The sequence below is a fragment of the Passer domesticus genome, chromosome 8 (genome assembly GCF_036417665.1).
Source record: "Passer domesticus isolate bPasDom1 chromosome 8, bPasDom1.hap1, whole genome shotgun sequence".
NCBI lineage: Eukaryota > Metazoa > Chordata > Aves > Passeriformes > Passeridae > Passer > Passer domesticus.
The window spans coordinates 33,597,159-33,614,651 of record NC_087481.1 but is presented as its reverse complement, the minus strand read 5'-3'; the positions used below and the strand labels follow the sequence as shown (position 1 = coordinate 33,614,651).

The 17,493-nt window shown below is 37.4% G+C and overlaps 1 protein-coding gene across 6 annotated transcripts in view; it reads left to right on the top strand.

Annotated features, from left to right (window-relative positions):
- The window catches only part of SH2D4B (SH2 domain containing 4B), a 68,136-nt gene that overhangs the window by 27,319 nt on the left and 23,324 nt on the right, over positions 1–17,493 (top strand). For all 6 annotated transcript variants that reach the window (XM_064430264.1, XM_064430262.1, XM_064430260.1 and 3 more), the window contains 3 exons: positions 3,217–3,361; positions 11,090–11,297; positions 12,315–12,442. In XM_064430264.1, coding sequence (XP_064286334.1) covers positions 3,217–3,361; positions 11,090–11,297; positions 12,315–12,442 — 481 coding nt within the window. The remainder of the gene's footprint in view (positions 1–3,216; positions 3,362–11,089; positions 11,298–12,314; positions 12,443–17,493) is intronic.

Sequence of the window (17,493 nt, the reverse complement as noted above, 5' to 3'; positions counted from 1 at the left end):
AGTGATGCAAAGCCTGTGCTCCTTTCGAGATGCTGGTAATACAGGAAAAAATAATGCCTCTGCAAACACTTTCTTTTCTGATGCAAGTGAGAGAATTTTCTCAGAAAAAGTCTGGGAAGGAGTTGCATGTATTTCTGCCTCCACTCAGAGCTCTGTTGGCACCTGTCAGGTGGGTCTGGAGAGATGTCTGATCTCTGAACTCAGCTGGCTGTGTCAGCCTTGCTGAAAGCAGCCTGTTCTGCAGCCGGTGACCCTGGGGTTTCCAGATTTCCTTCCTTAGAGCAGGCAGTCCCTAAGGGCTCTCAGCTGTGTTTAGGGGGCCTGACTGTCTTGTCTGGCCCAGGTGGTTGCTGAGTGGGCTCAGGACGTTCGCTGCAGCTGTAGAGCATCTGGCTGCAGCTTTCAGGGCTGCCAAAGACACTTCCTGCCAGCCTGAAGCACTGACAGAATCCCAGGTAGCATTTGTGTCAGAGAGGGCTATTGTAACAAGCACACCTTGTGGGTTTTGCCCTGAGCAGGAGGAGGGTGGTCACTCAGCTGCCCTGCAAGCTGTAAGACTCCCCAGAAAGACCCAAGAGCTTTTCCTCTGTAAAAAAACCCCACTGCTTGATTTTCTCTTTTCCTCAGTGTATTTTTTAAATCTTTCTGCAGCAAAACTAAATGATGACCTCATCTTTCATCTGCCTTGGACTAAAACATTAAAACTTAACCATGGCTAATATTATGTAAAGTTGTCAAACATGGTGAGATACACATAGACAGAAACAAGTCTGTGGTAAATTCTCAACTGTCAGAAGATATATAAGATCATTTAGCATGTTCAAATTGTCCAGTGGAGTAAAGGCTGGAGAGGATTACTGCTGGCTGTGGAATTGCCAGTGTGATTTGTTTCAGCAGCTTGGTATTTCTCAACAATTTGCAACTCTGAACTGAATTGTCACTTTCTAATTATTTTGGCAGAGCTAAAAGGGTAAGGCACAGAGTACAATCTCTCTCATTTGTCAGGCAGAAGATGGTGTTTGTAGGTATTACAGCTCTTCACTCCCAGCTCTGATGTACAGGGTTGGATTCCTGGGGAGAAGCAGACAAACTGCTTACTGTATTCTTCCAGTGGAGTAAATGTGAAAAGTTCAATTGTTGTTCATTTTAAATAGAAACACACACTGTTTAGTTGTACTTGACAAAAAGATGACTGTTCCTGTGTCATACCAGCAATGATTGTTTCTTCTCACACACATCTTGAGGGGGTTGGGCAATATATCTGCACATCTATGCACTAATTTAATAAATATAAGTTAAATCTCCTCTTTCTGTAAAACGGAAAATTATGTGAAAAAGTTTTGGTGAATTCAGAATCAAGTGCCTGTGTTAAGCTTTTGTTATCTCTTCTTTGACTTAAATCTCCTTTTCGGTTAAAAAGGTAGGATTTTCTTAGTTGGCATTGTTGCCTTCCATTAAGAACGCAAACTCTACCTGAATTCTACTTTTTGGTGTGTGTAGGGTTGCTTTTTGTTAGCTTTTCTTTGACCTTTTCATCTTTTTACTAGAAATGTTTCAACAACAGCTACATTAAAAAACAAGCCCAAACTTACAACAAAACTCTTGTGTGATTCAGGGAAACTGCATTGAGATTGATTTTTTTTTTTTTTTCCCCTCCTCTATTTTAAGTTTGCCTTGTGGTTTAAGATGTTGAATAGAAAATATTCTGATAACCCAGGATTGCTTGTGTGTCTGTCCATCTTCCTGAAGGATAGACTGAATGTATTGAATTTTTTGGTAGTGAAGATAAGCGAATAAATATTCTCCTCATAAGAATAAAGAACACTTGATCTCATATTTTTTTCAGAAGAGACTAGGACTATTTACTCACAGCTAAAATGTGCAATCCCTAATTCTACAGAGATATTAAAAAAGATAATTATTTTTTCTGCGGAAGCTGTTTGGCTTTGAAATTAGCATTGTCTAAAAACATTGACTTTTCAAAAATAGTGAACTGTCCACTCAGCTCATGTTTTAGGAGCCAGGAAATAACAATGGAAAGATGATGCTAGAAATAATGCAAGATAGTACTGTTAGAATTGACTGAAGAACAATACTAAGCTTTTATTTCTTAGAAATTGCAAGAGCAGTCTAATGTACTGTTCACAGAACCACAAACATTAAGAGCTGGACTCTTAACCTTCACTCTAGAAATTTCATAGGATTAACATTTTGCATCGGTCTACTTGGGTTTCCTGTACTTATAGTTTAGGTCAGGTAACTAGGATAGCAATTCAGGGTGATTTTACTCAGGGATTTATAAAAACATTCTTATCTGTATGTTTGTTATCCATAAGGGTATAGTGCTGGTTCCATTATAAAATTAAATAAAAACTGTTTTAATTGTAATTCAAGTTATTTCAGGAATATGAATAACACTTAATGAAGCTCAGTTTTCAGTTTTTTGTGGGCTTCAATCAAACTATATTATTTAAATCTACTTCACTACCTAAGGGATATTGGAAAAACAGATACAGATTCCTAATTCTGAATTAATTGAGCTCCTATGTTATTGATAATGTGAGGGAGGCCACCTGAAGAAGCAATCTTTCTCAGATTTCAATCTCTTTTAAGGCTTTCTTGGAAGGGACCTTTTTTGTCTTGCTGCTCTTAGCTACATTTTACAAAGTGACTGTTTTGTGCTGAAGGATCTGCCTTTTCCTCCAGAACGAAGTGATCTTAATTTTTGGAAAATATGATTCCCTGTGCTGGTTGTGATGACACACTGGGACAGTTGCTAAACCAAGAACAGCAATTAATCAGTTCCTGAATTCTAAGGTTCTGTGGATGATGTGTGTAGTGCTGGAAGGCAGCTGTATCTTCAATGGGGGCACACACGGACTTAAAACCAAGCTTTGCTTACAGGATGGAGAATAGCACAGGTTTTGGTGCCACGGGATAAAATGTTTTCTGTATAGTTTTCAGATCTCAGATGCTTACATGCTCCTCATTCCTTTGATACCTGTGGTCTCAAAATGTACCCTCCTCAGGAATTCCTAGGAGGTGGGAAAATTCAGTGATGCCAGTTGTGAGAGGTGAGAAGCTCAAAGTCAGAAGAGATGGTGATTTGTTCAGGGTAACGCAGCTTCTCTGTGATAGGAAGAAACTGAAGCAGTGTCTCAACTTTTGGCACATTCTTCCTCGTTAGTCACTTCTGGCTTACTTCATTTTCCCTAGAAAAGAGAAGAAGAGGAAAGACAGAAAGGTGAGGAGCTAATCAGGCAGCAGGAAGAAATCCGGGCAAAGGAGCTGTACCTGAGCCTCAAGCAAGCTCAGCAGCACAGTCAGCACAGCGACGATGACCAGGAGTGGGAAGAGCAGTGTGAGTAAAACCATCTTCACAGCACTCATGTGTTTCTGAAAGCAGATAAGAGGACACTTGCAGAATGGACAAGGTGTGGCCAAAAAAATCTCTTCTACCTAGAGCAATAAAAAGTATGGTGTTATTTTGGTGGAAATTGCCAGTTTAAAATTACAAACAGAAGTTTTGGATTTCTTCCTGAATCTGTGTCAATGCCTTATAGAAAAGTTTTTGTGTACAATGACTGAGATCATTAAATTCTGTCATATGTACTTAATTAACAGTTTTGGCTTAGTAATAATAACTCAGGGCACAGTTATTTTGACAGCTTGTCCTCAGCTATCTTTGAAGAGGTAAAATCTGTCTTCATCAGTGTTTTAATTGCTTCCATATGGTAGTGGGGTGAAGCTATGATATCAAGGCTGAAACTCACTTCATTCCAAAAGATTACAGTAAATCATACTTAGATTGTTGCTCTAAAAACAACACCTGATGATGACCTCACTCTATGGAAGTACTGCTCCTTTTTACATAGCCTGAAATTCTTTATGAATATCATAATTGTGATTAATATCTATTTTTTGAGTGATTTTAAAAAGTGTGTAAGGAACAGAACAACTATATTATTATATAGATGTATACATTAGTACTGTAGATAAGTAATGGTCCACATTATGAATAAATTTCAAAATATACAGTTAGTTTATTTTATGGCTTTAGTCATCACTTCATTAATTCTTGAGGACTAATTACTGTAGTGTTATTACCTGGAATTGATCTGATAATGAATCATTCTGTACAAGATGAATTAAATCTATATGATACACCGGTGGCATTATCCAAGCTCATAACAGAGTATGTTAATTTTGATCAATAAAACCTCTGCACATTACACTGTCAATAAAGATAAAGTAATTATTTTCTGGAGAATTATCTAAATCCAGGTGTACACGTTTATATGGAAAGGAAAACTAACTGTGTATTTTGGGTATGTGAGAGTAAAGTGAGTTGAGGAAAAAGTAGCCCTTTAGTTCTGCAGAAAATCAGCATCAGCTGGCAACACAGCATAGAGGATGGTATTATGTACTTTAGGATTTCTTTGATACTATATAAGGAAAGAAAATACATTTCAATCATAATGCTAAAAAAATAATTTGGGTTACCTTTACATTGAAATAAAACAAAATATTACTAAAACCAAGCATCATTTTCTTACTATTGCATTAATGAAGTAACTGATGTTTTAAATTGTCATCTCTGTTTTTTTTGAGGAATGCTGTTGCAGGGATAGACATCAAAAATGCAGTAGAATAATTATGGCAGAAGGGAGGAAGAAAAAGGAATAAGCTATGGAAAGTTTTGACCAGGAGTTGTGTAATGGCATTTTGGGTCTGTTAAAATGCTTGTGACTGCATCACATGCTGGTGGGGATAGTCTGCCACTAGTACTTTTTCTTGTGAAAGCTCAGGGGTATTCTCTATGCTCTGGAGGAGTTCTGTCACCTCCAGTCTGTGTGCCTCAGTACCTGCAGGCCTGTCCCCTGAGCCATAGGGTGACTGAGAGCAACTCAGGTGACTCAGAGTTGCTGAGCCTGGTCACCAGCAGTGGTGCTGTCCAGGCAGAGCAAAAGCTCAGCACCTTCTCTCCTGCTGCTGGGTGTGCAGCCTGCTATAAATTCTGTGCTGCAGGAGTTATGCTGTTAGCAGTAATTGATTTAGCATTAAACTAACTGCAGACTAATGACTGGAGTGTTCCATATCCTTGTTTATCCTCTTATGCTTATCTCAGTGTCTCAATTTGTCCCTGTTGGTTTGAGGGCTCAGAACTGTGCTCCATTAGCAAATGGGTGAAGATAGGAAGATGCAGTGTCTAGTGCCTCAGCTGAGACCAGTTGCTGGCTGGTTTAGACTGTGCTATCAAACTTTGCACTGAGTTTCTTCAGGTGTATTAACATCTTGCATTTCCTTTACTTTACTGCAGGAGCCAAAATGTGCAGCAGATAGTAACAAATATTTGGAAGTGGGAGCATCTGAAATTGCTATGAAATTAATTAGTACCTCAGCTTCACCAGATTTTTCATTTGTTATTTCAGTTCCAAATACATTTTTCTTTTTAATGTTATCCTTCCATTTTGTCTGCAAGTATTCCTGTGGGGCACTGAGAGGAATTTTAGTGAAGTTAGGCAAAGCTGTCCATGAGTCACCTTTTCTAAGTAATAAATAAATGCATGGATGCATAAGAGAATTACAAGCAGATGTAATATTTACATTTTTTACCACTACCAACCTGCAGTGAAGACCATACTGTCTATAAGGAATGAGGCCAGGCTTCTTTTGAGTCTTAGCTCCTTGAAGGGAGCCCTGCCCTGTTCCACAGAGCTGGGGCTCAGTGCTGCAGGGGAACAGTAGTGCTGGAGCAGGTATTGGGGACAGGAATGTAGCAATGATATTGATGACACGACTAATTTGTTTAGTAGATGGAATTCAGAATATGATGGGGATTCATCTCTCCTCATCACATTATCCCTCAGCTGTTTATTGCCAAGGCAATAAGCAAAGTGGTGCTAATATTAGTTTCTGTTGTTCAGTTCAGTTTGCTTCTGCTGTTTGCCAAAGAACAATAATGGCCCATAGAACTACTGTGCTAACTGAAATACATTATTTTAGGGCTTTTAGTATAGTAAATAACAAGTGTAGACTAATTAGGGGAATCGGTGCTAAAAGGGAAAAATTATGTTGAAGAGCAATTACACAGTTTGATTTCATATAAAAGGTATATGTTGAGGTATTTTAGAGAGCACTTTTAAGTTAGAAAGTCAAGCAGGGATACTGGTTGGCACGTGAAAAGAGGAATAGTGGAAGACTTATTCAGAAAATCTACTGTTCACAACTCTTATTTTTGAAACTGAAAAACAAAACTAAACTTGGATACCAGAGGGTACATATTTTCATTAGTTTTGAACATTTCTGTGTGCTCTCCCATTTTTAGGTTTCTAGTTTATTTAAGTGTGACCTCTCTTTGAGAAAGGAAAAAAAGGATCTGTGAAACATGATAGGAAAATTTGTAGCACAAGTATTCATCTGATTGAATATTGTAAAAGGCATTCTGTTAATACCCTTACAAAGCCCTGCAAACTGCATCAGGTAGGGAAGTGCTCAGATACCATCTAACCAGCTTTTTCCAGAAAAAACTTATTCCAGTAAAAACTAAGACAGAGATGAGTGAGTTGATCTATTCTTTTGCCTTTCCCTGAGCACCTAATTTTGGTCTCTTGGAAGAAGGATACCAGCCTGACTCATTATAACTTCTTTTATATTGTTGTATTTTTATGTTCTTCTATCAATGTTTTTATGAATTTATTTTTGCCTGACTTTTAAAGGAATTCATTGGATATTTATATTCTTCAAAAATTCAAGTGAGTTTACTGGCAGGAGCATTGATAAAATTCTGAATTTTCAAGTGAGTGGTCCCCAGTTTATCTATGCATTAACTAAGCAAGTGCTTAATCTTACATATATGTGCCCTCTGAACTGCAATAGGTCTCACAGTGCATTGTTGAATGAGATTATTCATGTGCTTTCAGATAAGATTGCTGAACTGAAGTCATATTGCGGAGTATTTGTGGGAAGTTATATTTTCCACTTAGCAAAGGCAAAAAACATTGAGTGATTTGTATGTGCTCTCAGAAAATCTGAAGATTGAATTTTATGTATTAGTTAGTCATTTTGAATAAACAAGCTTCCAAGAATTTTTAACAACGGGAAAGCTCAAACAAAAAAAATGTTAAAATTAACAATGGATATTCATAGCATATGTTTGGTTTTTTTTCAGCTTTCACATATATGACTGTAAATCAAAAACAGATTTATTTAGAAAATAGATGATAGAAAATGGAGAGGTCTTAGTCTTTAACAAATTATTCTATCAAGTTCAGCTGCAGTGCAGTATGAATTTATCCTCATCTATATCAAAATATTTGGTATTAGAACTTTGCCAGGACTGCTAATAGGGATTTCCCAATCCTAAGAAAATATAGAAGACAAAAAGGCACCTTAGGTTAGCATAGAGAAAGAATAGATTCTCATAAACTGTTCATGGAAAACAAGATGATCCCAAGCCAACCCCTCTAGGACCCAAAGAGCCCCTGCTTACCCAGCTGTGTGGTGTGCTCTTCGTTGTTATGAGGATGTCACAGAGAAGTGTCTGAGCTGGCTGTGAACTATTCATTTCTAGTAATAACAACCAGACAATAATGGCAGCATGGACCAGTCTTGGATATATTTACCAGTTTTCCAGGAGGGCTTGGGCACCCATTTTTGGCCTGCTGTGCTGAGGCTGCAGTCACAGTGGAACATACCTCTCTGGGCAGCTCAGGCATTTCTACACAAGCTCCAGTTCCAGGAGGGCAGAAATTTCTTCATTTCATGAGCACTGGAGGATGTACCTGTTGTTGGTACCACCAACAAACACCAGAAGAGAAAACTGGTCTTGGAGCTGCTCTTATGATTCCTAATTTCCCCACCTTGTCAGTCCTTACATTATTCCATGAAATAAAAGAAAGGTGTAAGAGTATGTAAATTATTATTTGTAGTAATTCTTTATGCTAGGCATATGGATCTGTTATGGTGATTCAGAGCTTTTATGATTTTTTTTCCAGGCACCTAATCTCTCCACTGAGAATACTGACTGACTACACTACTAGTGTTTTTCACAGGGGTCATGCTAGAAATAAATTTACTGTAAAAGGACAGCCAGCTAAGAAAATAAATCTGTTTCTACTTAAGTCAGTACTAAAGTCCTGACTACTTTTGCTTTCTTGTTACTGGAAAGGTTATGACATGTCTTAAAATACAAGTAACGCAGAATTTTGGCTTCTTCTATCTTAAAATATTTGTGCTAGACTTGATCCAGACATAAAGTTCTCCCTCCTAGTGAGATGGTTCTAAGCCATAAAGAAAAATATGAATAGTAAAGAAATTCTATTGTAAGAAAAACCTACAAAAATACACACAGATTTATCTTCAGACTCTAAGTGACTTTCTCAAGATAGATAAATTTGTGGGAAGTGTCAGTATGGGCGGATGGTTGATGTGGTATATATCATTTTGTCTGGGGTGTAGTGAAAAAGTTTTCTGTAGATTCCTGATTGTGATGGCTTTATATCCAATAGTATTTCTAGTCACCAAACATAGTTATTGATGCCAGTGACTTTGATTATTTGCTCAAAAAGCTCCTTGACCAATCAGAGATTAAAAGAACTTCAGGATAACCTAGCAACACAGGTCCACTGTTGAAGCTGTATTAGATAATTTCTAAATGTACAGGAAAGATAAGGATATTTTTGGGAGTAACTGTAAGGAAGGAAATAGGGAGAAAATCAGGAGTCCAGTAATGAGAAAAATGGATTAAGAGATCCTATGCATCCCTATGGTTAGTAATGCAATTCAGATACCTCCACTGGGAAATTTCAATAAAAATTCTTCATAAAGTGAAAGAGATAATTTTGTATATAAAATCTCAATATCTATGTGCAGCTTTCCCTACCCTTATGTGTACACAGACACATACACACATGTATGGGTATGTACATAAATTTAAACACACATACATACATGTATATGTCTGCATAGAGAGGGCTGCATGACATACTTTCAAAAGGTTTTCTGAATATTGATATTTAACAGTTGCAATCAATATTTAATAGTTGCTATTGATATTTACCTATGCTACCTCATGTTACATGTTTGTGATAAGAAGTACTAAAGTTTGATAATTTGGGAAAATGTAGTCTGGGTCACTGACATCTGATGGATTTGTTGGCTGCAAAAATACAGTAGGAATGACTATTGAAAAGAGTGTCTATTATTGAGGAAAGAGAGGCATGAAGATGCCTTTCTCATTGCCAGACAGCCTGTACATCAGTAGAAAAGAGTCCCAGAAAGCTCCAGGCAATTTGCCCTCAATCTGAATATTGTGATGGTGACAAACTATTGAGGGTTTCTAGATGTCTTGCAAAGTTGCACCACGCTCATCTTCCTTGCAGTCTTGCCTTGTGCTGCAAGCACTAAGTTCATCTTTAAAGTGACCATTACTGAGTGGCTTTATAAGGGATAAATCACAGAAATACTGGAGCCATTAAAGCACTATAGGTAAATGACGTTATCTACCCTTAGAAATAATGACCTCTAAGATAAATAGTGAAGTCTCTTACTTGTATTTCCTGTGCTGTGCGTTTGTTTTTTACTGTGTTTAGCCAAAACTGCAGGGTATATAGTTAAGTGAAACTGAAATCCTGCCAGTTGCATACACGTGAAGCATCTATGACTTGTTTATTATGCTATCTTGATGAGCTTTTAGTCCTGCATATCTTTCTGCTTATGATAATATTATATAATTCCAACCTTAAAGGTCTTTTCCCTTTCCCTTATTTGCCCACAAGGTTTTATTTAATTTAATTTGGCTTTGAGTGCTTTTATTTCTTGATTCCATTAAACCTTCTTAGAATTTGGGAGTTAAATCCAGTTATACTTCTGCTTGCTTTAAACTGGGAGTATAAACCAGAAGGATACAAGCAGACTAATGAAAAGAAGCTGACTGGTATTATATCATGCATTCTTAGTCACAGGTACAGTCACAGGGGAGTAGGAAATGGAGTGCTCACTTTATGAACTGGATATGATCTAAGCCAGAATAGTCATGGTAGGATTCATAATTGCTGCTGGAGGCCGTAGCTAGCTTCTTTAATATTTGCTTCACTGCATGTTAAAGGTTTGTTTTGCACTGGAATAATTTGCCTGCCTGCAGTTATTTGTGACTCAAAAACATCATCCAAATGGGGCTTAAGGCACCGGAAAAGAGCTGAGAGATGGTGAATATTTGCAGTAGAATTCTTGGTGCATTTAAATAATGCCATGTCAAAGACAGGATTGTTGGAACATTAACTTTCAAATGAAGAAGATTTAGTGAAAAATGCCTGAGCCACAGTGGCCAGAACAGCGGTCTCATTTCAGGTTACAGAAATGGGAAACTCCATGATCAGTGCCATGGTTAGGCGTGCATTAAATCTTCAAGCACAAGTTCTGGTTCTCCATATACAATTTCAGAGACTGAAGTGTGAGGCAGCCCCATCCATAGCATCAACATGACCTTTCCAATGGCTGTTAATTTATCCATTGTTACTGAAACCATTTTTAGACTGCGAATTTCATGTTGGAAATGTCTGTGACTATAAGTGCTATGACAAAGATAGCATATGCCTTTCAGAAAGCAAACAGCACTGACAAAGTACAAACTACATGTCAGTTTTTATAATGGTAAATTTTGGGAGTTGACTCTTCAATTCTAGTTATGTTCATAGTGGCTATGAACACTGTTAGACACAGACTTAATTTAAAGCAGTAATTAACATCCTTTCTTGAAATACAGAACTTGGTGCACTTCCAGGGGAAAAGATGTCCCCAAGCAGAATTTCTCTTATTACAGCCAAAAGAAGTGTCAAATTTAATCACAATATGTAGAGGCTCAGTTATTGCCAGTAGTGGTCATATCATTGTTAATTTGAGACTTCTAGAGGTGCACCTGTGTTTGAAGCATCAGGGAAATAATCCAGTTATCTGCCTTCAGTAATGTGTCACAATTTATACACTCTTAAAATCAGCTCATGTAGGAATAAGGGCACTAAGCTGCTGTAAGCAGAGGGCTGAATGGCTGTTGGTATTTCTCAATCTCTCCTCCCATTCATTCACCCAGTGCGCCGCTCCAAGGCTGCTGACGAAGAGAGGAGCCACAAAGCGCGCAGGGCGCGGGACGAGTACCGACGGCAGTCCCTGCGGGCCATCCAGAAGGGAAGAGTGGCTGGCCTGAGCCATTTGTTCCAGGGGACAAACCTGAACAATGATCAGGAGGTCAAACTGAACAACAACAGTGCGAGTCCTTTGCTGTCTCCTGCAGCATCCAGGTTGGTTTGTGCTGGAGTGGTTTTGAAACAGTTTTCTCTTGGATTGCTCCCTCTCCAATCCCTACCATTTCAACAAGCTGTTCTTCAGGTTTTGGGAGTCCGCAGTCTTGCTATTTCCTTATGACCAGAAAAAAAGAATGTTTAAAGGAAAAGAAAAACACAGTTAATGCAAACTGAATGTCATTTTTCTTCAGGCTAATTTCTTAGAATTCACACAGAGATGACTCCTTGAGAAGACAGTAGGAGATCAGTATGTGAGGCTGAAGTCAAATGGACAAATTCTTAGGCAAGTCTTAAGCCTCAAGCTTAAAACTGCCTGCTGCTTAACAGATTTTTTTTTTTTAAGAGAGCAGTCCTAAGTTTTAGAGGCTTTTGGTTTTTTGTGGCTTTTTTTTCCAGGCAAAACCAAGTATCTTTGGTATTTATTAATCTTTCATTTAACTATTTAGGGAGCACAATTAATTGCAGGAGAGGAGAAGAGTTCAAACTGGAGGATGATTACTACTAGCTAAAACACATTGAAAGCAGTAGAAAGAGTAAGGCAGACTGTCAAGTAGAGAATGCAAAGGAAACATTAAGTTAAACATTCCCCTTATTTTCTTAGTGGTTCCTGTTTGGAGACACAGAGTATTATAGCTGATACTGATTTAGAGTTTTTTGCCAGTAAGAAGGAATATACCGAAGAAAAAGAATTGCTTGTCAATATTTACATTGGAATAAAAATGAGGTGGAAAAGGCAAGTTGACTGAAATGTCCATTGTGGTAAATTGTTTTTTTAGTTTATGTTCTGTAAGAAAATGTTCAAGGTGCTGTTGCAAATATAAAAATCACACCACTGTGCTTTCCATAAAAACACAAAGTAAATTTAACAAATTTTAAAAAGTTGTTCAGTGAGTTGTACTGAGCAGAAGTTATGCTGACCATTTTGCAGCTGTATATTTTGTAAATATGTAAAAAGAGACTATTATTTATGCTGTCCCTTGTTCTCACACTGCTGATGCTCTGTCTTTGGTGCAGCAACGTCTGGGAGCGCCCTTCTCGGCCCTTCTCCCGAGACGTCATCATTCGCTGGTTCAAGGAGGAGCAGATCCCTCGGAGGGCTGGCTTTGAGAGGAGCACCAACAGGATTGCTCAGTGGTTCCATGGTAATTCCCTGATCTCTCATTTCGTGTAGAACAAGGCTATGAGCAACTGCTTGGGAAATTAATCTTGCCAGTGTCCATCCCAAAAAGCAAAGCCTACTGACATGGTGAAACTGAGTGCCTGTTAAAACAAGATTTTTGCATCTTTCCTACTATTAGCATGCAATTTTCTTGTTTTCTTTTTACTAATGTGGGACTCATATCACCCAAGTTTTTTCAGGACTATTTTGGCCAAAATATACTTGCTGCAAAATAGCAAGTCAAGTGAGAGTACTGAAACCAAGATAGGGTGAGAAGAACTCCAAAATTAACTGGAAAATACAACAATGGTGGGGTAGGTAGCTGACTGATGTTCAAGCTTTTGGTTTACCTGATTTGCAAGAATGACTTGAACTCATATCTTTTTAGTCATTGTTTTACTTTATAAACTGGTGGAGCATTTGTTTCTTGCCTTTTTTTTTTTTGCAAACAAAAATTACTTTTTTTTCCACTCAAAAATAATTGAGAGTGTATAATTTTAGGCAATTTTCCTGAAGTGGGACAAGTGCAGATTCAAAATTTGCTGTCTTATCTGCTGGAGTTGCTAGCATCTCTGAGACTTTTGCTTTGTATAGCATTTGCAATGCAGCTGAATCTTTGTTATCAAATTCACAGGTAAGATGTCTTATTTTCATGGGTATTAGCAATGATCTTTATATTCAGTATTCTTAGACATTAAAAAAAAAAAAAGGGGTTCTGGTTTAATAGCTGACATAATTGAGGGACCAGCAAGACTTTAAGGTTAAATCTGGTTGTGGTTTTTTTTCATTGCTGCTTTTGATGAGTCTATTGCTTTGTTCAAAGCACTAAGCTGACCCCCATCTGATTCATGATTCTCTAAGGCTAAGATGATGATGTGTGGGCGTTCTGAAGTGAGTCAGGCAATGAAGATTTCTAAATAAGTTTAGTGTTTCATATATTTCAGATTTCCATTTATGATACACAAATCCTTATGTGTTCAAAGACATCAACAAGCTGCTATTTTCATTGGCTTAATTGGTCAAAGACACTGAAGTCAGTCTTGTATAGCTTGTAAATTCTAAATATTTTCATTTTGTACTAACAGTGATGCAGACAGTATTACTTGTTTCCTTAGGGAAGACATTTGGTGTCGTTGCTTTCTGAGAGACAAACTGATTAAAATTTCATTTGTGGGCATTTGCCAGACATGCTCCCAAACAGGATTTTTCTGTATGATCCAATGATAAATGTTTTTCTTGCCTGTGGGAAGGTCACATCCATTTAAATTAATGTGAGGGGTTACAAACATAATTTATGGCTAAAGTTAAGGAGGTATCTGAGCTTGAGCCAATGCATGTGCAGTCTTTCTACTAATTTTGGTGGCTTTTGGATTAGTTTGTTAATCACTGAAAGAACTGAGACACCCTTGATCATTCTTTAATTTCCCAGGTTGTGCTCCTCATATCTTGAGAAACTGAATGCAATGACTTATAAAGTGAGCAAAGTACCTAATTTTTCCTTTTCTCACTCAAAGGATCTGACAAAGACAATCAAGTTACACTCCCAGCCTAAAGCTCAGTGGTTTCTTTGCAGGGACTCCTGTGAGTGCTGTTTTGGTACCTATTTGCTGCATGAGTCGTTTGGCTTCTGCAGCTTTGGTCAGATTGTTGCAATTGTAAATTGTGAACAACTCAGCTACCTTGTAACTCTTCTGCAGTGGTGGAATCTAAAGAGGTCATTACAGGTGCGATAATTAGTGTTTGGTAGTGTTATCTGGTGTCTGTGTTACAGCTTGTAGTGCACAATAACTCTGAGGGGAACCAAACAGAATCACAGATTACGCAGAGTTGGAAGGGACCCACAAGGATTATTGAGTCTGACTCCTGGGCCACCTGTTATTTTGTATTGTATTCAGGGAACCAGGATACATCATGAATGATTTTTGTCTATGAACAAATATACAGCAGAATATATTTGACTTGTATAAGAAATTTGCAGTACAAATGAAAGCCATTCTGCAAAGCCCAGAATTACAGCTGACAGCTCGAGCCACTGGGTCACCTCAAGCATCTCTCACAACAGATATAATCAGGTTCTTCACATCGTTGAGCAAATTCTGTATTTTCTTATATCTCAGTTTTGGACCGTAAAATGAAAGTTTAATATTCTGCCTCACGTTAAGGGCTTTTTGAATGCAATGCACTAAGAGAGCTATTGCAGCAGTACTGAAAAAGTAGATACCAGTTTATTACAGAATTACATGTTTTTGCCAGGGTCAGTAGAGCTTGGCTTGTCTGCTTTGACTGTCAGGCTGTTCAGCTTTTTAGCTGAAGTTAAGCATTAGGTGATTCACTGTCTTCAAATTGTACTGTGGACATATAACTTATTCTAGTTATTCAGACAAGAAGCTTTGAGACAGATGTGAGTAGCTAAAGTAGCAAAGCACAAATCATAAAGCAAATGTCTTTATCCTCATATATTTGGCTTATTTTCCACTTTAAGTGATCAAACCAATCTGGATTCTGTTTAAAAATACACATTGTCTGAGGCATTTTCATGGTACATGAAACACAGTAACATATGGCCTGCTTAATGTACCTGAAGTTTTCCTTTTGTCTTCATTTGAAGAAGCACTACAAAATGGATCATTTGAAGCAGGGTAGTAAAATCTGTAGTAACAAAAGGTCTTTCAAATCAGAACATTTCTTTCTTTATTCACAAAAAGTTACTTAAATAAATATCAGCTTCAACTTCATCCATCTCTAGTTATCTCTTGAAGTTATCATCAGTTATCTAAATTCCAGCAGATGTTTTTTAGCTCATTTGAAATAGGCTTTACTGTTTTCTTCATTACAAAAAATTGACATGTTAAGGATACAAATTGTAACATACAACTGAATTCTGGATGTAAATTCAATTAGTTTTTGCTCTGTTTGAATAATAGATCCCTGCCAAAACCCAGTTCATTTGCCTTTGCAATCTAGAATAATTTTCTTAAATTTGCAAAGAAAAAAAGCCAAACATGTCTACCGTCCAATGTTTTATATAAATTAAACCTAACTTTAATTCTGTCCTAAATCATAAAATTATGATATGATCTTTAGTTCATTTGGGTTGTGAAGCATGAACCTTTTTTTAAAAGTAGCTTATGCCCACTTTGTGGCCACAGTGCTCAATTCTCAAACGGTTAAAACAGAAGAATCAGAGCCAGTGATTAAGGTGCCACCAGGACAATCTTGGGATTTAATGTAATCAGTGTCTATTTCTTTTGTATTGTCTAATAGTCGCCTTAGGTTTGAGTGAAAAGAAATATTATTTAATTTTTTTTTGACTATGAAAACTAAGTAATTGGTCTAAATTTAATTAAAGGTAAATTCTGTACAGTGTGATAACCAGAAAGTTAATAATTGCATTCTGATTTCCTACCTGGTAATATTAGCATATTAATCAAACTTATATGGGGATCCTAATGTTGTATCAAGTTGTATGAAAGATTTTTGTTAATTTGAATTAAGAGCATTCTTTGCCAAGATCCCAGTTGCTGATATGCTATGGTGTTTAGGATGGGAGAGCCATCTCTCAAACAGGCTGGAAAGGGGGATACATTCCACATTCCGTGTTTTTCTAAGTTTACCTTTGAACAGGGTTTTTCTTTTCAAACCCCTGTGGGTCCCATGCTGAATAAAGGGAAAGTTATCAGTCTGCCCTATATGTTGAAGAGTTTTGCCAAACTATCAGTGACATTAGCAAATTGTAGTTTTCAGTTTATTGCAGGCGTAAGACACTTGGGATAGAATTCTAAAACTAAAGACCCTTCCTCCCCTCATTATTTAACCAAATGTTGTTGGTGGCTGAAATGTCTATTATTTCCATATTTGCTCTTTCAACTGTCCTTTAACCTTTCTCATGCCTGCAATCTCTTTCAGCACTTTCATTTGTGAAGTGAATTTTTTTTCCCCCATTCCAATTAGTTTGTCTGCTGTTACTTTTGATAGTTTTATTATTTTCAACTTCAGATATTAGACTGTTTGGTTATTTTCTATTCAGAATTTAGGGGTGCTGGTCTTTGCAGAGGGTGTTGATCTCAAAATACTTCCCCAGGTTTAGTTGAGAGCAATGTTTTATGATTGTTTCTGTTTATACATAATATAAGAGGGATCTCTCAGGTGTGTAGTGAGCACAGTACAGAATTCATTCATTGCCTGTCTGTAGGTGGCTGTGGGCTTCTTTGCCAAGCGTCTGCTGCAGCACTATCAGATCTCCACTTGCCTTCAGGTTGAAAGGAAAGTTCAGAGGCTGATATCACAGATCTGGAAACATGAGGTTGTTGCCCTAAAGGCTGTACCTTTAAAATTGCAGGAGCATGGGTGCTATTGTGGAGAAACATTTCACCAGGGGAAGTCAGAGAGGAGCTGATCAGAGCAGATCGAAAGATGGATTGAAAGAATGCTGAGAGATGCAGGAGCTGAATAATCTCTGAGGTCAGGGGAGCCAGGAAAGAAAATTTTCATTTTATCAGGAACATGTTGCAAATGTTTACAGATCAAGGTTTAGCCTCAGATGGCTAATGCTGTTTTCAGGAAGAAACTTGTTTTCAAGAGCAAAATCTAGCACACTGAAAAAGTGATAATGGTTCTGCAAATCAGATGTTCTCAGTAAAGGAGATATTTCTGAAGGTCTATTCATTATGAGTCCTTGAACAACAGTGAGGGCACTTGGAATATTCATATAGATGAACTGTGAGAAATATAGCTTGTATTGTAATATTTTTGAAGGACACAGAAATGGCAGTGGTTTGTTTGAAAAACATCTAATAGTGAATGAAGTTTGCTGCTTTGAGCACAAAAGCATGCATTTTCTTCTGCTCTTGGAGAGGAACTTTCCAGTTTTCCAATAAATGCATTTAGGAAGATGTAAAGCAAATGTTGTAAATCTAACAGAAGTACAGCCTTCTTTGTATTAATGATCTATTTTCTAATTCACTGCTTTACCATTATCTAGGTTTTACATCTATTTGAGAAAGTGTACATATAGACTACCTACTTGAGAAAATG